The sequence below is a fragment of the Pan troglodytes genome, chromosome 3 (genome assembly GCF_028858775.2).
Source record: "Pan troglodytes isolate AG18354 chromosome 3, NHGRI_mPanTro3-v2.0_pri, whole genome shotgun sequence".
NCBI lineage: Eukaryota > Metazoa > Chordata > Mammalia > Primates > Hominidae > Pan > Pan troglodytes.
This window is the reverse complement of record NC_072401.2, coordinates 55,717,637-55,741,666: the sequence shown is the minus strand read 5'-3', so window position 1 is coordinate 55,741,666 and position 24,030 is coordinate 55,717,637. Positions and strand designations below refer to the sequence as shown.

The following is a 24,030-nucleotide window of genomic DNA, read 5'->3' as shown; positions in this document are numbered from 1 at the left end:
TAGCCTTTCTGTTAAAAAAAAAATTACTTCTTTCCAATTCCTTAAACTTCAGTTTAAGGAATTTGAAAGAGTTTGAAGTCGTATATGAATATCTTAATAAAAACATAAAAGTTACCACCAGTCTCATATTCTCCCTGGATTTGGAATGAGGCTGATTCCCCAGACATTCTAACTCTACCTGTGAAGGATGTGACTGTTAAATTGTTATTTTGACACACCTTATCTCAGGGGTTGAGAGACCTAATGAAATGCATACTATGCATAATTGAAACTTACAAGTCTAAGTCCAGGAACACAAGTGGAAACTAGATATGTGGTTTCTGCCAAAACTGAGCTAAGAAAGACTTGCTAGAAGATTCTCAGTAAACAATGTGGCTTTGCTGTCTTTGTTTTGAAAAGAATTAAATTAGAAAGGTGACAGTCTTCCTAGAGTTAGAAATTAACCTCGAGGTCAGAATAACTTAGCACTTATTATTTTCCCCACATGTAAGGTTGCATCTGAACAATGCACATGTCTGTTCTGGGTGTTTCATCGAATATTCTAATTTGAGACAGCAAGAGCCTGTGAATAAACTGGTTACTACCCACTAGTGTGTGTGTTGTGTGTGTTTTTGTTGTCATGAAAGTGCTTACCTCCTTCATTGCATTACTTAATTATAGTTCATCTATTTCGTCAGCTGCCAAGCCCATTTCCAAATGAGTTAGGTCAGTTTCTGTTTTCCCAGTTTGTTTGGATATTTCTCTGCCACTAGGAAAGTTCCTGTTTCAAGTTCTGTATTATATCTCTAAACTCTATTCAGTTATGCAGAGCTCATAGCCTTATTTTGGCAAGACCACCTGTTATTTCTGAAATTGCCTTCTTTCCCCCAAACAAAATATTTCCTAAAAATACTTTTCCCAAATCTTGTCCTTCCCCCTGCAAAAAAGAGCGAGACATTTATTTTAAATTTTAGCATACATATTATAACTGCTTTATGTAGTTATGACTAGGGAATAAAGTTCCAGCCTCCACCCTTAACACATACAGATTTAAATTGCTATGCACAATCATTTGGTTACTTTTAAATTTTACACGTGTTTAATATTGAGGTTCTTGTTTTATAAATTGGGGAACTGTGGCCCAAGTTCACATAGAAAAGTAGTGACAAAGTGAGAGAGTCCACACTTGGGCTACTAGCATATTTGGCCTACTGAACATTAAGTAGAAGAGTTGAAATACTGGATAACATTTTTTAAAATAATCTATAATTTTAGAGCAGAATTTTGTCTTTTTTAATCTTGTGATTTTTCTAAAGAGAGGAGGATAAATTTTTATCTTGAATTCTGCAGTTATGTTCAGGGGCTTTCTATTTAACATCAAACATTTTTATTCATGCCTACATGGGTTTTTGAATATGTTCCTGAATGACATCTCCAAGACAATTTAGTCGTACTTCATCAATGAGAGAGAATTAAGCAGAAAAAATATTCTTTTTTGAAAATATAAGAAGCATAAATCTCAATGAGACAATAGGCTTGTCTTTGATCATTTCTGTTGACCCTGAGAGTTTATGAGTTACCTGAGTCTTGGCACAACCTGAGATGACAAATCTTGTCAGAAAACATGATGACAGGCCTTTCCTGTCTGGATTTTGACCAGGTACCCTCACCACCTTCTGCACAGTCTTGCCATGTGAGCAGCTTGGGTAATTGGGGTGTCTGATTCAGCACTAAGACCCAAATCCAGGAGTTGAGAAGAAAACTAACAGTTACTAAATGCCTACTGTGTGGCAGCCATGTTGTGTATTAGGTGCTTTAAATACATCATCACCTCTACTTCTTAAAATAACTGTGTGAGGTAGATTTGATTAGCCCAGTGAAGTCAAGTACCTTACAAAGACTCAGAGATAGTAAAAGGCCAGGTCACTCTGTGATAATGAGGAAAGAGCCAATGAGATTCAGGGTTAGCAGGAGCATAATAAACATAGCAGATTCTAATAGAGAAGTTCCAGAGTAGCCTGGGGCTGCTCCAGGGTTCAGACCCTCTCATAGGCACAGCACATGTACAAATGGACTTTCTGACTCTGTGCAAAATCAGGCAAATAAAACGTGACTATTCTCTTAAGCTGTGCTAAAATATGTTGAATTTTTACTTAATGTTCATAATTTCTAATCAACAGAGTTCCCCTAAGATATGATTTTTATTATGAAGCAGTCATTGAAGTCAGTTGACTGGGGCCCTTATTTTTATATTTTCCAAGGTTTACATTAAGTAAAGCAATAAAGAGGGTAACTTATGTCTGTTCTATTCCTTGTATTCTTTGTATATTATTGAGAATTGGATATAGCATCGATAAGGGATCAACTTGGGATCTATAGCCCATTCCTGTTAACTGTGAGAACGTAAATGTATTTCCTTGGTTTTAAAAAAATAACAACACTCATATAATCACTTTGGAGAAACTGAATTTGAATGTTTTCTGTCTATTTTTGCAAAAGAATCTCCCATTTCCTGGTTAATGTTCACGTGAAAGATGCAAATGTCAAGTAAGAAATCCTCTTCAAAGAGAATGTAAATTAAGGTGGGGTTCCCTCATCTGTCAATTTTTACTTTGAGTGTAGGCCTGTACAAATCGTCTAATTAATATGGCTGTAACTGCTGCTGCGAACATTCCATCGGGAGACAATGAGAACGCTTCCCAATGGTGTAATAGAAGAGATCCTTAGGGAGGAGTAGTCTGACAGCCATTGCCTTGACATGGCAATTCTGGAACCTTTGAAAAAATGAAGTAATGCCACATACTCAGCGTCTTCTGGAGATGCAGTTTACGTAAGACTGGGTGTTTAGTTATAGGGCACATAAAGGTTGAGTGGCCTTCTAGGTTAAAGTAATGATTTAACTTACTAGGATACTATTTATAATACTCAGGATGATTTGATAATTGTCCAGAAAAAAAATGGATATTTTAATATATCTCATAAGACTCTTAATATATAGGTTTATCCTCCATCTCCTTTTTTAAAAATTTCAGTAGCATTTGGGGTACAATTGGTTTTTTGTTATGTGGGTGAATTCTATAGTGGTGAATTGTGAGATTTTAGTGCGCCTATCACCTGAGTAGTGTATATTGTACCTAATGTGTAGTTTTTTTTCAATCCCTAGCCCACCTTCCACCCTTCCCCTTCTGAGTCTCTAAAGTCCATTATATCACTCTGTATGCCTTTGTGTACTCATAGTACATAGTACATAGTACTTATAGTACACAGTACTCATAGTACACATAGTACATGTATAAGTGAGAACATATGGTTTTTGGTTTTCCACTCCTGTGTTACTTCACTTGGAATAATGGCCTCCAGCTCCATCCAATTTGCTGCAAAAGACATTATTTCATTCCTTTTAATGGCTGAGTAGTATTCCATGGATATATGGATGTATTCCATGGAGATATATGTAATATTCAGACAGAAAAGTATTAAACATTAATCTCTTATGTTAAATATTCTCAATTTTAAATTTGAGGCATGTAAGTGATTGATACGTGCACACACACACATCTTTATATATGTAAGTTTTATAGTCTTGAACTAAGAGGCATAGTGTATAGTGTATAAAACACAGATTTCATGCACCAGTTTTTTCTTTCATACTTTCAGAGAGAGTGATTTATCTCTGAGCCTCAGTTTTCTCATCCGAAAAAAAAAAGGTTGTCCACAATAACCTTGTCAGGTAATTGTATGTAGATTTAATGGATAAGATGATACATGAATTCATAGAAAGCACTTTTAAAATTAGAGCTGTCATCATCAAAATGGTTTCTTACAAAAAAAAAAAAAGCCTCATTTAGTCCTCAGGATGCCTTTTTAGCCCAGAAAGTTATTATTGTTCCCGTTTTACAAATGAGGAAACAGGAGTACACAGCATGTAAGGCTTTGGGTTTGAATACGCTTGTATCCTTTACTGTCAATGCCCTCAAGTCACTGTTTACTTTTGGTGAAAGTACTCATCCTTTAAGACTGAAAAAGGAGCCACTTCCTTAGGCACTTCTCTGATAAGCCCTGACCCTCCTCCATTGCACCTTTCCCATTCCTTTTGTCCTATGGCCCCTGTCATACCACACACTACACTGTAAGTGTGTGTATAACTCTATCCCTCCTTGCTGGTGCTATAGTCATCTTTTATCATTTCTATTGTGATAGGCTTATATTAAACACAATTAATGTTTGCTAGATGGATGATCTCATTGATACTTTATTTGGAGTTATCACCACTATGTTATAGACTCAATTAGCTGCACTTTAAAAATGTATTTAAAAATATTAGAAAAGATATTTTAAGAAGCAAAATGCCTTGAGGTTAAGTAACAGTTTTGGAAAATTCAATTCTGTTGTTGTTTCTGATGAAGTCTAATAAGTTTTCTTCCCTCTCTTTCACATTTTTATATCTTATTATATTATTATATTATTCAGTATTAACTGAAGATATTTGTGTGTGTGTGTGTGAGAGAGAGAGAGAGAGATAGAGAGAGAGAGAGAGACAGAAAGAGAGGAAGAGAGGAAGAGAGAGGGGTTACTGAGCTATGATATGACTGAATAAAGTGGCAGTGATATGACTGCCAGTGGCAGAAAGAGAAGCATTGTTTTAGAAATTAAAGAAACCTTAGAGAAATCTAATCCAAACTTCATTTCACCCTCTACCCCACCTCACTCCTTGTTCTCTGTTTTCAGAGACAAGGCAACTCAGTTGCAGGGAAACAAAATAAGTATGTGAGCTAGAACTGGATTCCATTTCTCATGAGTCTAATGCAGGGTTTTTCAACCTTGTCTCAGTTGACATTAGGGACTAAATAATTCTTTGTTGCAGGGGGGCTGTCCTATGCATTGCAGGGTGTTTAGCAGCAACCCTGGTCTCTACCCACTAGATGTCAGTAGCATCCCCAGTTGTGACCACCAACATAGTCTCCAGACATTACCATGTGGTAGCAATGGTCCCCAGGAGCAATTTTGCCAACGAGGGATACAATTTTGCCAACCTTGGTTGGCAATTTTGCTCCCGGTTTAAATCCAATAACATAAAATATACTTTTTTAAAATTGCTGTTACACATTGCCACTCATACTTCACAGTTTGGAAAATTAGTGCTTGAGTTACCAAGACAAAATTAATTTTAATGGTAATCTGGATACAAATATAAAGCCCATTCTCATGTTTAAAAAATCAGCTTGGCAATATTTATTGCTGATTTTAGCACCATTCACATCTAATAATGATGAGTCTTATTTACGATGGAATCATGAATACTGTCTCTGATTATTCCTTTGATAACCACCCTCTACTTCCTTTTACAACTCTACTCTCTTAGCTCTCAGCAAACTTAATTTTCTTTTTTCTCTAATTTCTTTTTCTCTTTTCTTTGCCACTTCTGTCTGCTCTCTACCACTTGTTTCTCAAAGTTCTGTTATTTTCCATTTCATACTATTTTCCTTGGAACATATAAATGACTTCCATTCCTTTAAAGGTAGTATCTCCTCATATGACTTTCAAATAGACTTCTCCTAATCTCCAAATAAATTCTTATTCCTTTGCTGTATTCCCAACAGCCTCAAAAATATAAATAGGTAATACCTATAGATAAACATTAAACTCAAATATGTTCACTCCCTTCATGCCTTCATGCCCAAATGCCACCAGAAGCCTGCTGTCCTGCCTATGTCTCCTCTTTTTTTAATGGCAGCATTCTCTGTTTTTTTTTTCTGACTAGAAACTTGTCATCATCTATAAATTCTCTCCTTTCCTTACCACCCTTAGGGGTCCAACTTCTTTAAGTCTATTTAGGGCAGGAACAATGTCTTTTGTACCAGTTTTCTTTCCAGTGTTTTGTTCAATATCTTGCATGTAGACAACTCTCAATAGATATTTATTGAGTAAATATTATTTGACAAATGTAGTTACTAAAAGCAAGGATGGGGTAAGCTGCCCTCCTTTTTGATGATTGGATTGTAACTAAGCCCATCCCACCAGCTATCATGCTATGGAGGCATATGTGGCTCTCACTGAAGTCAAGGTCGCCAATGTCAACTCAAACTATATTTTCATAAACTATATTATCTGAAAGTAGAATTCCTTAGCAGCCTGCAGTGTGTGAGTTGTATTATGTGGGTTCTCTGAATAAAAAGTAATTAACTTCGAGTCTTTTGAAATCATCTTTAATGTATTCCCTTTCTCTTGTTTTGTGTGCGCTCACTGATTAAAACTTTTATCCTTGCAGATTCATGTTTGGCCATAGGCATCTACAGAGAATACAATATAGTCAATATGCTTCTCAAAATGCCATTAAATATCCAGGCTTCGTGCCACAATGTGGCCATAATGAAAAGAAGGCAAATTGCAGACACTTATATTCCAAACTGTTGCTCCTTCAGGAGATTTTTCTTTTGGAATAATAATGTAAGAATAATTTAAGTTGGATTTATAGAAGTGAGAAGCCCAATGGAAGGGAGTCAAGGTAGAAAAGGTTATAAAAAAGCTCTTCTTATGTAAGATTGTCTTGAGAAAAAAATATGTTTCCAACAGAAAATTTGAAACAATACTCTATAAATGAAGCTTTGGCTTTTAGGGGAGGCAAGTCCCACCTTTAGAGATTTTAGTCACAGAGTTCCAAACACTCAGATTAATTTAAATTGTACTTTTTTTTTTTTTTTTTTTGAAACAGAGTCTTGCTCTGTCACCAGGCTGGAGTGCAGTGGGGTGATCTCGGCTCACTGCAACCTCTGCTTCCCAGGTTCACGCCATTCTCCTGCCTCAGCCTACCGAGTAGCTGGGACCACAGGTGCCCACCACCACATCTGGCTAATTTTTTTTTTTTTTTTTTTGGTATTTTGGTTTCACCATGTTGGCCAGGACGGTCTCGATCTCTTGACCTCATGATCCACCAGCCTCGGCCTCCCAAAGTGCTGGGTTGTACTCTTTACACAAGAGTTGGTATGTATTCTCCTGCATTCTGGAAATACTTCCGTTATGAACAAGATATACATCTTTAAATTCATATTTAGTGCAAAATAGATAATTCCCTTATATTTTGACTCACTGATTCTTTATTTGACTAGCTTTAAGTATAGCATTGTATGATAATATGTAAGCGAAATATATTAGCATTTGAAGTATGATTTAGAAATGACTACCTAAATTGGAGAGTATAACTTACTGCTTATGACTAGAAACACATGGCATATTAATATTTTTGCTACTTGACAAGGAAGATTCTATGGCTATTTTTCAAAACTCAAAATTAAAATAATTACTTATTTTTAACCTGTTATATTAACCTTGGGTTTCATATGTTTTATCTCAAATTGCTATAGACCGTTTTTACACTTAGGTCTTAATGAAGTGCAGTTATAAAGCTAACATTAAAAATATATAGGAATAGAATTATTACTGGCAGAAGGCAAGGTTAGTTTTCTATAGATTTATATATATATGTGTGTATATATGTGAGTGTATATATATATTTATAAGTAATATATGTATATATGTGTGTATATATGTGTTCATATATATTTATATATAAGTAATATTTATAAGTATATGTGTGTATATATAAGTATATACGTGTGCATATATATATCTATACACACACACACATACATATATATATACTCTCTGAAAAGTAGGTTGCTACTAGAAGGTGCTGACAGTCTTTTCAATATCTGATGTGATAATGAGTTTTAGAGTTATTTTGACCAAGGTGTAGCAAGAGCTTATCAAATAGTGGAATTTAATTTAAAAAAAAAGACATCCAAAAACAGTGAAGGCATATTCACTCCTTAAAAGCACACAAGATCCAACAAGCCTATTATGTTATAGACAAATTCTAAAATCACAGACTGCCATGGAAGATGGTAGAAAATGAACAGTCTGAGTAGGTTGGCGTGTGACCACAGCAAAAGTGTGAACAAAGAGGATTTTGCTATGTGTTTGGGCTGGACAAATGCTATGATTCTGCACAAGTTTGCTTTTCTGGTCTAAATAGCCTAAAAGGTTAAACTGGGAAAATGAGATGCATTTCTTTTATTCTGTAATCTATCTGATTTTAATTTGGATCATTTTTATTTTCTTGATTGTTTTCCAGAACAGTCATTTTACCGTAAGATTTGCAATTATTTTGCTGACTTGGCTTGGTCATCCAGTCACCAAATCCTAGCCTCCTCTGTACTGGCCTCCTTCTGGATGAGCCCTCAGTGTGATCCTTAGGAAGCAAGGTCAATCCAGGCACAATGGCTCAAGCCTGTAATCCTAGCATTTTTGGAGGCCAACATGGGAGGATCGTTGAGCCCAGGAATTCGAGGCTGCAGTGAGCTGTGATTGCACCACTGCACTCCAGTCTGGGCAAATGAGTAAGAGCCCCCAAAAACAAAATAAATATAAATAAAAATGAAGCAAGGTCAAAAGCAACCGTATGCAATAGGAAGTACATTTTCTACATCTGGCATTTTGTCTGACTGTTGGGCAACCACTTCTTAGTGCTCCAGGGCCCACGACATTTACTGCTATTGCCATTCCTGTGATGGCACTCAACCTCTCCCACGCGCGGTCCCCAATATTGTGTAAGGGTGTGGGCTCGGTCCTGACTCACAGGGAAGAGGCGATTTGTATCCTCTGAGTCACTGGCACCACTTCCTGCTGGCACATCTGAGATTTCACTGAAACATAATCTGAAAAATGAAGGCAGAGAGATATATAGGTGAGGTTCACATTCCTAAAACCCATTTGGAAATTTGATAGAAACAATGACCTCTGAATGCATTTCCATTTTTGTAGCTGTATTGTAAAAGAAGCGCCAACTGCCAATTTTGAGTTTACAGATCATCTGTGTTATATCACCTGGCAAGAAATTCCTCTGTATCTTAGTTACCAATGCCACCAGACAAGAAATGCCACCAGATCTGTTTTTTTTGACACAGATACTATCTAAAATATTTAGTATCGTAGTGAATTATTTGCTTAGGAAGAATCTACTGTCAAGAATGAAAAAGCCAAATATAGTATTTGAGGTCCAATCATACAGAAATTATGTTCAAACAACACTAAGGTCATGAAAAGCCTGACATTAAGGAAATATATGCATGCTTTAGCATTTATTCCCTCCCTGTATGACTCATTAAAGTAATGACTAGCGATTCTTTTTTTTTTTTTTTTTTTTTTTTTGAGAGGGAGTCTTCCTCTGTCGCCCAGGCTGGAGTGCAGTGGCGCGATCGATCTCCGCTCACTGCAAGCTCCGCCTCCTGGGTTCAAGCCATTCTCCTGCCTCAGCCGCCTGAGTAGCTGGGGCTACAGGCGCCCGCCACCATACCTGGCTAATTTTTTTTTTTTTTTTTTTTTTTTTTGTATTTTTAGTAGAGACGGGGTTTTACCGTGTTAGCCAGGATGGTCTCGATATTCTGACCTCGTGATCCGCACGCCTCGGCCTCCCAAGGTGCTGGGATTACAGGCGTGAGCCACCGCGCCCGGCATGACCAGCGATTCTTAAGGTTAACAGGATAGTGGATGTAATATTTCTCTGGAGATAGATTTTTTATTCATTGGATCGCATTCACTCTTCTACCCTAGTTTGCAAGTGTTTGGGAGCAGACGCATATTGCAGGAACATTTGAGAACCACTATTTTAAAGCAATAGTGCTGTGCAGATGGACATGACTTAGAATTAATTTTGCTGTTTTCTTGGCCACATCCATCCATGATGGAATTGCAGTTATACACTTTAATTTGAAAGGAACATTTAAAATTATATACGATTCCACCTGTAAAATATCCTGCTGTAGGATTAATGCAGCAAGTCTCACAGAAACTATCCTGAGCGATGGACTGTGTCCAAGGGAGCGTCACAAGTAAGGAAAGCCCAGTTTTTGTGGAGGCACACCCTGGGCTGAACATTCTTTAATTAACAAAGACAAATATTTCACCTGTGGCCTGAACAACTGGAACAAAGTTTCCAACGGTGGAAAAACTAACAACTACTAAAAACCTTTAAAAAAGAAGACTAACAGCAACACTCCAAAGTCAGTTGGATTCTATAAGAGTTGCAGGTTGCAATTGGAGGCAATTCCAAACAGGAAAGGTTAGGCTTTAGTTTATGCAAAGGACAGAGAAACTAGCTTCAAATGTGCATTTTTTTCCCCTGGCTAGCATTTTCCTGGAGGGAGAATTGGTAATGTCTCCTCCAAAGCTTTCCTCAGTTGAAGAAATATGTAGGAATAGGAATGTCAAGGATGTAAGCACGTGCAACTAAAACTCCAATTTGTATTGAGGAAACTGTATTAGTTAAAGGATTTAATTCTTCAGTAGTAAAAGTATGGTGAAATTATTATTGGGATATAAAATAAAATTGACTTGAATGAGAATCTAGCTTATCCTCCATAAAAAGCTTAGTGAAATAGTTTTCAACTCTGTTCAACTGACAATGAAATCTAGGCTTTAGCTATTTCTTTGCCATTCAACAAAAATATACTTTTTTGTGGTTCCACAAGAGCAATTGAAGCAGCATTTATATTGTAGAAAAAGCATGGAGTGGGGAGGGGATAATTCTGAACTTTAAAGACAACAGAATTTTCAAATCGTTGAAGAATAGGAGACTTGATGTCAAAAGATAAATTTGTAACTCTTCTCTTCTGTGGTCACAAGTGATCTTAGACAAGACATTTAATTTAAATACACTGAGGGTATTTGAGACTAATAACTACTTCACAGAATTAAGTGTGAAATTTGATATATGAAGTTATACATTATGATGCTGATGCCGATGTGTAATTTACTTTTCAGAACCCAAAAATATACAATCGGCTTAACAGATACAAGCCTTCGCTAACTGAGAAAAAATAAAATTCTTGTATTACACGAATTAAATCTTTCTTTACAGTACCAAATTACAGAGATATACAAACTTGTTATAAACCAGTAGAGGGCACTGTCCACATACACTGCGAAAACCAGAGGCTAGAAGCTGAGAGTCAAGGAACATTTATGGGATGTGTCAGCCATTTCAGGAAAAAAAAAAAAAAAAAAAATTAGTTTATTTCACTGTATTCTCCCCCAAAATCTATAAGATAGGAAAAATTAACACCCAGAAAAGTAAATTAATTTTTTTTCAAGATCACGTAGCTCAAGTTTTCCTCACAAGACTGCCTTTCCACCATACTTTGTGGCCTCTATGTTGGGTTAAGTACTCTACTTCAATTACAGCTACCATAATTTGTTCTCTGTGATGTCCATTATACTCTAGTATTATTGCCTATTTCCAAATTCTATAAAGTGGCCCATTTAACAATATGTATCCTTGGGAAAAGTTATTTAAACTCTTTATGCCTTAGTTTTCTCTAATGGGGATAATAATAGTATCTTCCTCAAATTGGCACTGAGAGGACTAAATAATATAGTACAGATAAGGTGAATAGGACCATACCTGGTTGTATTAGTTTGTTTTCACACTACTATAAAGGACTTCCCTGAGACTGGGTAATTTATAAAGGAAAGAACTTTAATTGACTCACAGTTCTGTATGGCTGGGGAAGTCTCAGGAAACTTATCATGGCCGAAGGCGAAGGGGAAGCAAGCCCCTTTTTCACAAGGTGGCAGGAGAGAGAGGCGGGAAGTAGGAACTTCCAAACACTTATAAAACCATCAGATCTCATGAGAACTCACTCACTATCCTGAGAACAGCATGCAGGAAACCACCCCCATTGATTCAATCACCTCCCTCCTTCGACACATGGGGATTACAGGTCCCTCTCTCAACACATGGGGATTGCAATTCCAGATGAGATGTGGGTGGGGACACAGAGCCAAACTGTATCACTGGTACATAGTACATGTTCGAGAGATGGATCGTCCTCTGTCTGAACTGTGAAAGAAATGGAAAGTTGAATATATTTTGTTGCCTTTATGGAGGCATTAATCATCCTTTCATAACAGTTACCACTTACTTAGCTACTTCAACGAAACAGGTTGATTCAAACTCTTCCTGTGCTTACAGAAACTGGATTCTCAGTGTGGTTCATCTGGCATGCCTATTCCTTCTCATATTAGATAGGATATATTCTGATTTTACCTAGATTACATTTACCTAGCTGCCAATCAGTCAAGGAGAATTTTCAGGAGTAGGAAGTCATTCTAGTTATCACGCACCCTAGGCCAATAAGCACCGGAATCCAAACGAAAATGTCCAACCGACTAAACAAAATAACATAGGAGGTATTTATTCTCAAAAGACAACCTTTAGGGTGTAGAAAAAGCAAGCTTAACACACATGTCATTATCCCCCACAGTAGGTATTATTCATTTCTTCAAACAAAATATGTCTAATTTTTTTCAAATCTCAGTTCTGAAATTCGTTATTCCCCAAAGCAATTGCAAGCTGAAGCCATTAATTAATTTAGTGGAGCTTAATTGCTGCTACTACTACTACTACTACCACCACCATTAGTATTTACTATATAACAGTTACTCAAACAAATTGGAAAGAGTGTTTGAAGTGCAAATACCTAAAGCTTAAACAGAAGCAGCTAAAGCTCTTAAGTAAACATCTGTGAAATTACAAGGGTTCTTCTTATGATGATTCCTACACAATTCAGAAAGTACTTGAGTCATTCTTGATATCTATGTTCCAAAATTTTATCTTTTCACTGAATACACATGATGAAACAGCTGATTCAGACTCTTCCTATGCTAATAGAAACTGGATTCTAGGGCTCAGTATGGTTCATTTGGGATGCCTGTTCCTCCTCATATTAGACAAGATATATTCTGATTTTACCTAGCTTTCACTGTATTAATTAAAATCTAGACTCACGTGTAATGCAATGCAAAGAGTAACTTAGGTACATAAATCAATAATGAATGTTTCTTAGGTTGAGTTTCTTGTTGTTACCGTAAGTGGAAACCGATTTTTTATTTAGAGCCTTTTTTTGTGATGGGGTCTAATTAGGAGAATTTCTCTGAACACATGATGGAATAAAACAGTGGAAATTCTCCAACCGATGTGAGTCTTAACAAATCAAACTTCAAAATCAAATCTTTGACAATGTTACTGTGAAATATTTAGAGCAGGTCAAATCTGTAACCGTGAATGTAATGCCAAGGCTTTTATCCTTCCATAGAATAGCTGGGGGAGTTTGTATTTTCTGTTACATGCCTGTTTCGGTGAATTATTTTGTTTTATGGTTTTGATGGACCAAATCTGTGAAACAAAACAACTCTATAAGTACTGCAGTTATGTAGAAATTTGATCAAGATTTCTTTCCTTAACACATTAATTATATATTCGATTTTTCTTCATAAATAGGTTTCCATCTTCTACAGGCAGTCCTCAGTACAACTGTGATTCCATCATGTATCCCAGGAGAGTCCAGTGATAACTGTACAGCTTTAGGTAAGCCCAACTTTGTCAATGTGGCATCAAGAGACTACATATTTTTAAACAGAAATATAAACTCAGACTATAAGTATGTGATAATTTTAAAAAAGGGTAAGAATAGCTGCTATATTACTTTTTAAACCACCATATAAACTAATGTTCTGAAAAAATTATATAAAGGAATAACTGGTAGGAGAGGGACCGGATAAATTATATACACAGATTTGATTGTGAAGAGATAGGGAACAACAACAACAAAAAATTGCATTCCCTTTGGCCGTCTCCTGGCACTTTACTGCGACACATCCTCAGAGACCACACTGACTGGATTCCAGGCAAAACAGCAAAACAGGAAAACTTTGTACAGAGTAGGTTCTCTGTCTCTCTCTTTCTACCCCTCTCTCTCCCTTTGTAAGAAGAACAAATGATAGTCCTTTCTTTCTAGGCACAGTGTTCATTCAGAAAACATTTATCGAGTATGTAGTATGCACCAAACACTGTGCTAAGGCATACAGATACAAAGATAAGTAATACAGTTTTTTTCCCCTCGAGGACTGTGGACTCCAGATATGGTCCAAGGGGGATCAGCTTTATCTTCATTCTGAGTTATTGAATCAAGATAACTGAGTTATTTTGAGGAAGCAGGATATTTTCCATAACAACTTTATCTTTTGTCCCTCACCATCAGGTTCTCTGGAGGTTTGGTCAGCCTCCTCCGCATCACCTTTTTTTTTTTCCTTCTTTGGTTATTTGGGCAAGAGTATTACAATCAAATTGCTATTTTAAAAGTAATTTTATAAGCATCTTTCACATTTTGGTATCTAAAGTTTTCTAAAGTGAATTTTACACAGAGGCTCCTATTTTCATTGCTGTTATTTGTCTACCAGAGGCCTTTCTCACTCAGGGTTTGTCTAGTTTGGATTCAGGCCTCATTATTAGAGATATTGGGAGACTGGTTAATTTCATTAATGGTAACCTCAACAACTTGAGAACATACACCAAAGCCAGCCTTACTGATTAAAAATCCACTGTAGAATTAAGCTCCTTTGAATTAATTAATGGTATGAGCTTGCAACTGCTTTGGGGAGTAATAGATTTCAGAAATGTTTTGGGACTTGAGAAAAATTAGACAAATTTTTCTTGAAGAAGTGAGTAACACCCACTTGGAGGATAATGACATGTGTGTGTTAAATTTGCCTTCTCTACCCTTACAGGTTGTCTTTTGAGACTGAAATCCTTTCATGTTATCTTCTTTGGTTTAGTATGTTGGATATTTTCCTTTGGATTCAAGTGTTTATTGATCGGTCTAGGGGGTGTGACAACTAGAGTGACTTCCTACTTCTCAAAATTCTCCTCGACTGATTGGCATCTGACCTGTTTTGTAGAAGTAGCTCAGTGGTTACTGTTATGAAAGAGTGAGAAATTCTTCCATGAAGGCTGCAGAATATATTCAACTTTCCACTTCTTTTACAGTTCAGACAGAAGACAATCCACGTGTGGCTCAAGTGTCAATAACAAAGTGTAGCTCTGACATGAATGGCTACTGTTTGCATGGACAGTGCATCTACCTGGTGGACATGAGTCAAAACTACTGCAGGTAATATGTCAGAAATAAACAAACACAGTTTGTAAAATTTTGTTTTATAGATTTAGGGGTACAAGTGCAGATTTGCTAGTGGATAAATTCAGTAGTGGTGAAGTCTGAGCTTTTAGAGTACCTACCCCTCAAATAGTGTGCATGGAACCCATTAGGTAATTTTTCATCCCTTAACCCCCCCAAAACTCTTCTACCTTTTGAAGTCTCCAGAGTCTATTACTCCACTCTCTATGACCATGTGTACACATTATTTAGCTCCCACTTGTGAGAACATGTGATAAACAAATGCAGTTTTACTCTTTGTATTTCTATTTTTATATTTTGAAATTACCCTATATTTCCATGGGCTGTTAAATGCAGTATATATATTATTAGAAACTTTTCTGAGTTTTTAAAAATTAGGTAGTAAATAGTAGCTTTTAAATTGCACACATATGTCAGAGGTGCAGAGCAGGGAGGGCTTCTGATGCTTCTCACACTTGCCAAGATGGTGTCTCTCTGCTTTGGATCTTTTCCTTCAATTTCTATATCAGGTATTGTTTTAAGAATTGATTCCAGGCCGGGCGCGTTGGCTCATGCCTGTGATCCCAGCACTTTGGGAGGCCGAGGCGGGCGGATCACGGGGTCAGGAGATCAAGACCATCCTGGCGAACACGGTGAAACCCCGTCTCTACTAAAAATACAAAAAAAAAAAAAAAAAAAAAAAAAAAAAAAATTAGCCAGGGGTAGTGGCGGGCGCCTGTAGTCCCAGCTACTCGGGAGGCTGAGGCAGGAGAATGGCATGAACCCGGGGGGTGGAGCTTGCAGTGAGCGGAGATCATGCCACTGTACTCCAGCCTGGGCAACACAGCGAGACTCCGTCTCAAAAAAAAAAAAAAAAAGAATTGATTCCAGGCCAGGCGCAGTGGCTCAACCCTGTAACCCCAGCACTTTGGGAGGCTGAGGCGGGCAGACCACTTGAGGTCAGGGGTTCCTGACCAGCAGCCTGGCCAACATGGTGAAACCCCGCCTCTACTAAAAATACAAAAATTAGCCAGGCGTGGTGGCGCACGACTGTAGCCTACTCAGGAGGCTGAGATAGGAGAATTGCTTGAACCTGGGAGGCGGAGGTTGCAGTGAGCCGAGAGATCACGCCACTGCTATCCAGCCTGGGCGACAGAGCGAGACTCCATCTCAAAAAAACCAAACAGACAAACAAACAAAAAAAGAATTGATTCCACTGATTTAGACAAAAGGAATCTCAAACCTGTACAACTTACAAAACACCACTGTAGACTGTCAGCCACCATGACAGCTGAACACATCCATCATTTAATACCACAATTTAGCCCAAGAGCTATGTGGAGCCCTTTTGTCATTACTCGCCCACCACTGTGGACTGTCAGCCACCATGACAGCTGAACACAACCGTCATTTTAATACTACAATTTAGTCCAAGAGCTACGTGGAGCCCTTTTATCATTACTGGTCTAACTCAATCTTTGAAATCCTCTTTACAATCTTTAGCAAATTTTGTTGATTTCTTGCATTACAGTGTGATGTTAGTCCTTATAAAACTAATTCATAACCATGATTTCCTTTTTAAATAACTGATCTTTCTTTCTTCCGTATTTTCCTTCAGGTGTGAAGTGGGTTATACTGGTGTCCGATGTGAACACTTCTTTTTAACCGTCCACCAACCTTTAAGCAAAGAATATGTGGCTTTGACCGTGATTCTTATTATTTTGTTTCTTATCACAGTCGTCGGTTCCACATATTATTTCTGCAGATGGTAAGTCAGTGTGGTTTTATACTCTGCTTTTATAAATTACTTTTACATAATGCAGACCTATAAACTGGGTAAAAATATGGATAAAGTATTAGAGAGATAAGATCAAACCTGTACAAATGATATTTACGAGAGTTGAGAAACTATTAAGTATTATGCCCAATACCTGAGTGATGGGATCAGTTGTACCCCAAATCTCAGCATCATACAATATATCCTGTTAAGAAACCTGCATATGTACCCCCGAATCTGAAATAACTTGAAATTATTTTTTAAAAATATGTTTTTGCTGCAGAACATCTGGATTGAACTTTATTATCAGCTCTGATACTTATTACCTATGTGACCTTACATAAGTCAAATTGAGAGTATCAATTCCCTTCTTTATAAAATATGGACAGAAATTCTTATCTTACATTAGTTATAGGGTGGTTGCTTTTAGTATGTAATATGATATTTCATGTGAAAGTAAATCATAGGAAAGGTGCTACTGTTATAGTTAACCACCTGAATTTAATTCCTCAAGTCACATTTTTTATTTTATAAAAAACAACCTTGTAAATTAATAAGCTTAGAAGCTTGGGTTATCTTACAGTTTAAGGCAGACTGGTGGAACTATTTCTAGACAATTATAAAAAATGGTTGTTAAAAAATAGTTTGTGTCAGTCCCCCAAAACAGTCGTACCTCATCCTCATGTGCATTATTGTCACAAGCTGGAAAACAGAAAAATAGAAAGTGAACATTGAAAGTATAGTTTGGCATTTTTTTTAAGGGTTAGGAGCAAAGGATGGGAACAGTGTGAATTAATTAATAACAGTTCCCTTTAAAATGTCTCCATGAAACATATTTTGAAACAGGTACAAATTACTTAAGGTGAATTTACGTTTTTATTTTTCTGTGAAAGTAGTGCACTTCCAATTTTGAAGGTCTGAAAGTGTGCTACTTTCATAATATTAAATTTATTTTGTCCACATTTGACTCTAAGTATCCATCAAATAATAATGCCTTCCTAATAAGTTGCCATGACAGAACTAAATATTATTAAAACTGAAATATGCCTGCAAATCTTTGACCACAATCCTTTCCTTTATAGATGGGGCACTGAGGTTTAGAGAGGTTCATTCAAATATCCCAGCTCATATAGTTGACAAATGCCAGAGTGAAGAACAAATTCTTTCTAATTCATATTCTTCCAGTAAACATAGACATGATGTGGTTTCCTCAAAGCTACATGTCTTATTTCCAAAATAGGGACAAAATAAACTCAAAAATATTAGGAAAATAGCTTAATGAATAAATGAAAGAAGATTCTAAATTATGATAAATCTATGAATCCTAGCTATGAGACCTTGGACCTTGGGCACATTATATACAACCCATTTGTATTTCACTTTCTTCATCTGTAAGATGAGGATGGTAACAGCAAATGTGAGGGTAAAATAAATAATGCATGTATAGCACTTAGAAAATTGTAGGTCACCAAATTAGTGCCTGATAAATATTATTTTTATTTTAATTAGTGATAGCATTATATCTGTGTGATGGGAAGAGTGTATTAATGTAGCATGATTTGTAAATATTCATTCCTTAGAAGGGAGGAAGGAAAAAGAAAGAGAGACAGGAAAAGAAAACCTAAAACTCAGACTTAAATGTGGCCACACGCCTCTTGGAATTTCACAATATTCATGATCACGTTAAAGACTTTGAGAAACTCGTTAAGTGTATTTTATCATTTCATTCCAAAATTGTTTGACTACAGCACACCACCTCTTCATCCCTCTTTTTTTTTTTAACATTGTCCAACCTAAATCTGTTCAACTTTGTCATTTTGGAAACACTATGCTAATGTGCCTTTGGAGTCCATATATAACACACTTGTTCCTTTGCTATTAACTGCAGTGCTAACAGTTTCGTTTGTGAATATTTCCAGGTACAGAAATCAAAAAAGTAAAGAACCAAAGAAGGAATATGAGAGAGTTACCTCAGGGGATCCAGAGTTGCCGCAAGTCTGAATGGCGCCATCAAACTTATGGGCAGGGATAACAGTGTGCCTGGTTAATATTAATATTCCCATTTTATTAATAATATTTATGTTGGGTCAAGTGTTAGGTCAATAACACTGTATTTTAATATACTTGAAAAATGTTTTTATTTTTGTTTTATTTTTGACAGACTATTTGCTAATGTATAATGTGCAGAAAATATTTAATATCAAAAGAAAATTGATATTTTTATACAAGTAATTTCCTGAGCTAAATGCTTCATTGAAAGCTTCAAAGTTTATATGTCTGGTGCACAGTGCTTAGAAGTAAGCAATTCCCAGGTCATAGCTCAAGAATTGTTAGCAAATGACAGATTTCTGTAAGCCTATATATATAGTCAAATCGATTTAGTAAGTATTTTTTTTCTGTTCCTCAAATCGGTGATAATTGGTTTGACTGTACCATGGTTTGATATGTAGTTGGCACCATGGTATCATATATTAAAACAATAATGCAATTAGAATTTGGGAGAAGCAAATATAGGTCCTGTGTTAAACACTACACATTTGAAACAAGCTAACCCTGGGGAGTCTATGGTCTCTTCACTCAGGTCTCAGCTATAATTCTGTTATATGAGGGGCAGTGGACAGTTCCCTATGCCAACTCACGACTCCTACAGGTACTAGTCACTCATCTGCCAGATTCTGCCTATGTAAAATGAATGGAAAAACAATTTTCTGTAATCTTTTATTTAAGTAGTGGGCATTTCATAGCTTCACAATGTTCCTTTTTTGTATATTACAACATTTATGTGAGGTAATTACTGCTCAACAGACAATTAGAAAAAAGTCCACACTTGAAGCCTAAATTTGTGCTTTTTAAGAATATTTTTAGACTATTTCTTTTTATGGGGGCTTTGCTGAATTCTAACATTAAATCACAGCCCGTAATTTGATGGACTAATTATTATTTTAAAATATATGAAGACAATAATTCTACATGTTGTCTTAAGATGGAAATACAGTTACTTCATCTTTTATTCAAGGAAGTTTTAACTTTAACACAGCTCAGTAAATGGCTTCTTCTAGAATGTAAAGTTATGTATTTAAAGTTGTATCTTGACACAGGAAATGGGAAAAAACTTAAAAATTAATATGGTGTATTTTTCCAAATGAAAAATCTCAATTGAAAGCTTTTAAAATGTAGAAACTTAAACACACCTTCCTGTGGAGGCTGAGATGAAAACTAGGGCTCATTTTTCTGACATTTGTTTATTTTTTGGAAGAGACAAAGATTTCTTCTGCACTCTGAGCCCATAGGTCTCAGAGAGTTAATGGGAGTATTTTTGGGCTATTGCATAAGGAGCCACTGCTGCCACCACCTTTGGATTTTATGGGAGGCTGCTTCATCGAATGCTAAACCTTTGAGCAGAGTCTCCCTGGATCACATACCAGGTCAGGGAGGATCTGTTCTTCCTCTACGTTTATTCTGGCATGTGCTAGGACAACGAAGACATAATAAGCCATGGCTGACCTCTGGAGCACCAGGTGCCAGGACTTGTCTCCATGTGTATCCATGCATTATATACCCTGGTGCAATCACACGACTGTCATCTAAAGTCCTGGCCCTGGCCCTTACTATTAGGAAACTAAACAGACAAAAACAAGTAAATATATATGTTCATATACATATTGTATATGTAGTCATATACATATTGTATATGTAGTCATATACATATTGTATATGTAGTCATATACATATTGTATATATATATTCATATACAAACATGTATGTATACATGACCTTAATGGATCATAGAATTGCAGTCATTTGGTGCTCTACTAACCATTTATATAAAATGTAAAAACAAGAGAAAAGAAAAATCAATTAGATCTAAAGAGTTATTTCTGTTTCCTATTTAATATAGCTGAAGTCAAAATATGTAAGAACACATTTTAAATACTCTACTTACAGTTGGCCCTCTGTGGTTAGTTCCACATCTGTGGATTCAACCAACCAAGGATGGAAAATACTTAAAAAATAATACAACAACAACAACAAAATACATTATAACAACTATTTACTTTTTTTTTTTTTTTTTGAGACGGAGTCTCGCTCTGTTGCCCATGTTGGAGTGCAGTGGCATGATCTCGGCTCACTGCAACCTCACCTCCCGGGTTCAAGAGATCCTCCTGCCTCAGCCTCCTGAGCAGCTGGGACTACAGGCGCATGCCACCATGCCCGGCTAATTTTTGTATTTTTAGTAGAGGTGGGGTTTCACCATGTTGGCCAGGATGGTCTCAATCTCCTAACCTTGAGATCCACCCTCCACAGCCTCCCAAACTGCTGGGATTACAGGCATGAGCCACCGCACGTAGCATTTACATTAGGTATTATAAGTAATGTAAAGATGATTTAAGTATACAGGAGGATGTGAATAGGTTATATGCAAGCACTATGCCCTTTTATGTAAGTGACTTGAACATCTGTGCCCGATTTTAGTATGTGCAGGGGGGCGATCTGGGAATCAGTCCCCTGTGGATACCAAGGTACAACTGTATTTATTAATGCTTACTAGATGTGAAGAGAGTCTGAATATTTTCAGTGATCTTGGCTGTTTCAAAGAAAATCTATTGACTCTTCAATAAATCAGCTGCAATCCATTTATTTCATTTACAAAAGATTAATTGTAAGCATCTCAATCTTGGTTTGTCAGTTTATCTTAAGCATGTCAATTCATAAAAACAAGTCATTTTTGTATTTTTCATCTTTAAGAATGCTTAAAAAAGCTAATCCCTAAAATAGTTAGATCTTTGTAAATGCATATTAAATAATAAAGTATGACCCACATTCCTTTTTATGGGTGAAAATAAGACAAAAATAATAGTTTTAGTGAGGATGGTGCTGAGTAAACATAAAAACTGATTTGCTCTCAGCTGATGTGTCCTGTACACAGTGGAAAGATTTTAGTTCACACTTAGTCTAACTTCCCCATTTTACAGATTTCTCATTATATATATTTCTAGAAGGGGCTATGCATATTCAATGTATTGAGAACCAAAGCAACCACAAATGCATAAATGCATAATTTATGGTCTTCAACCAAGGCCACATAATAACCCAGTTAACTTACTCTTTAACCAGGAATATTAAGTTCTATAACTGGTACTCAAGGTTTAACCTTAAAATTGAGATTTCCTTAACCTTAACCTTAAAATTGATATTATATTAAACATACATAATACAATGTAACTCCACTGTTCTCCTGAATATTTTTTGCTCTAATCTCTCTGCCGAAAGTCAAAGTGATGGGAGAATTGGTATACTGGTATGACTACGTCTTAAGTCAGATTTTTATTTATGAGTCTTTGAGACTAAATTCAATCACCACCAGGTATCAAATCAACTTTTATGCAGCAAAATATAATTCTAGTGTCTGATTTTTGTTAAATTCAGTAATGCAGTTTTTAAAAACCTGTATCTGACCCACTTTGTAATTTTTGCTCCAATATCCATTCTGTAGACTTTTGAAAAAAAAGTTTTTAATTTGATGCCCAATACATTCTGACTGTTAAAAAATTCTTGTTCATATGGGAGAAGGGGGAGTAACGACTTGTACAAACAGTATTTCTGGTGTATATTTTAATGTTTTTAAAAAGAGTAATTTCATTTAAATATCTGTTATTCAAATTTGATGATGTTAAATGTAATATAATGTATTTTCTTTTTATTTTGCACTCTGTAATTGCACTTTTTAAGTTTGAAGAGCCATTTTGGTAAACGGTTTTTATTAAAGATGCTATGGAACATAAAGTTGTATTGCATGCAATTTAAAGTAGCTTATTTGACTATGAATGTTATCGGAGTACTGAATTGTATCAATTTGTTTGTGTTCAATATCAGCTTTGATAATTGTGTACCTTAAGATATTGAAGGAGAAAATAGATAATTTACAATATATTATTAATTTTTATTTATTTTTCTTGGAAATTGAAAAAAATTGAAATAAATAAAAATGCATTGAACATCATGCATTCAAAATCTTCACTGACAATGCAGCCTCATTCTTGCAATTTTTTCCCCACAATACATTAAAGGGTTTAAAAACAGTGACAGGGATATAATGTGTGTAGATATAATGACTCAATGGTGTTAATTTGGGAAAACATTCTATAAATGTATCACGTTTTATAGCCAGCATAGTGAAGAATTTCTTGAACTAGAAGGAGCCACATTAGTTATAAAATTCTAGGTATTGGCATTTAAAAATCCTAGGAGTTAGGATTTATTTATTTATTTATTTACTTATTTATTTATTTATTTTGAGATGGAGTCTCACTCTATTGCCCAGGCTGGAATGCAGCGGCACGATCTCGGCTCACCACAACCTCTGCCTCCCGGGTTCAAGCGATTCTCTTGCCTCAGCCTCCCGGGTAGCTAGGACTACAGGCACGTGCCACCATGCCCGGCTAATTTTTGTATTTTTAGTAGAGACAGGGTTTCACCATGTTGGCCAGACTGGTCTCAAACTCATGACCTTGTGATCCTCCCGCCTCGGCCTCCCAAAGTGCTGGGATTACAGGCATGAGCCACCATGCCCAGCCTGGGGTTAGTATTTTTTTAAATAATATTTTAAAGAGTATTTTAAAAGAGTATTTCTAAAAAGAATAGATATCCTATTGGGAAGTAGCATTTGAAAAGATTCATCAGCCAGAATGGTGTCTTATGATTCTCTCAGCCTCTGCAAAGAGGCTTGGCTCCCCTGAGCCTTCAGAGCAGACAAGCTTGATTCTTCCCACCCTTCATCACAGTGATGGATGGCTTCCTTGGTATACTGCTTCAGCAGCCTACAGAGTACTTGCTCCATTCCTTAGCTCCTTGGATCCTTCATTAGCTTCCAGCTGGGGAAGGGACCTACGGCTTCAACCCTTGACAGGGAGGTTAAGCAATTGTCCTGGGTCACACCACTGGCAATAGGTGGAGGTGTCATGAGAATTCAGGTCTTCTGACTCCTAATTCCACTGATGTTTGGGCCATGTCAGAGGCAGAGGAAGATTATAAGGAGTTAGTCTCAGATCTAGTTTAGAGTTTTCTTGGGAGAAATAGAAATTCTTGTAAAATAGAATCTTTGAATTGTCATAGAATCATTACACTGATTTTGTTCAAGGTCTGAGAACCCAGAAGATTAAGGAAGAGAACTCTTAGAAACACTTTTTTTTCTCTTGGTTTCCAGGATATCACACTCATCTGCTTTTCTACCTGCTTCTCAGTCTTTAGCTAGATCTTCCTCAATAT

General features: G+C 36.4%; 1 protein-coding gene across 2 annotated transcripts in view; it reads left to right on the top strand.

The window, feature by feature from the left end:
• The window catches only part of EREG (epiregulin), a 53,643-nt gene extending 30,860 nt beyond the window's left edge, over nucleotides 1-22,783 (top strand). Inside the window, exons 7-10 of one of the 2 annotated variants that reach the window (XM_001155238.7) lie at nucleotides 13,316-13,402; nucleotides 14,861-14,984; nucleotides 16,606-16,755; nucleotides 18,684-22,783. In XM_001155238.7, the coding sequence (XP_001155238.1) occupies nucleotides 13,316-13,402; nucleotides 14,861-14,984; nucleotides 16,606-16,755; nucleotides 18,684-18,765 (443 nt within the window). In that variant the 3' untranslated portion in view covers nucleotides 18,766-22,783. The remainder of the gene's footprint in view (nucleotides 1-13,315; nucleotides 13,403-14,860; nucleotides 14,985-16,605; nucleotides 16,756-18,683) is intronic. The other variant, XM_063809550.1, reaches the window with a different exon arrangement.
• The last annotated feature ends 1,247 nt before the right edge of the window (nucleotides 22,784-24,030 follow it).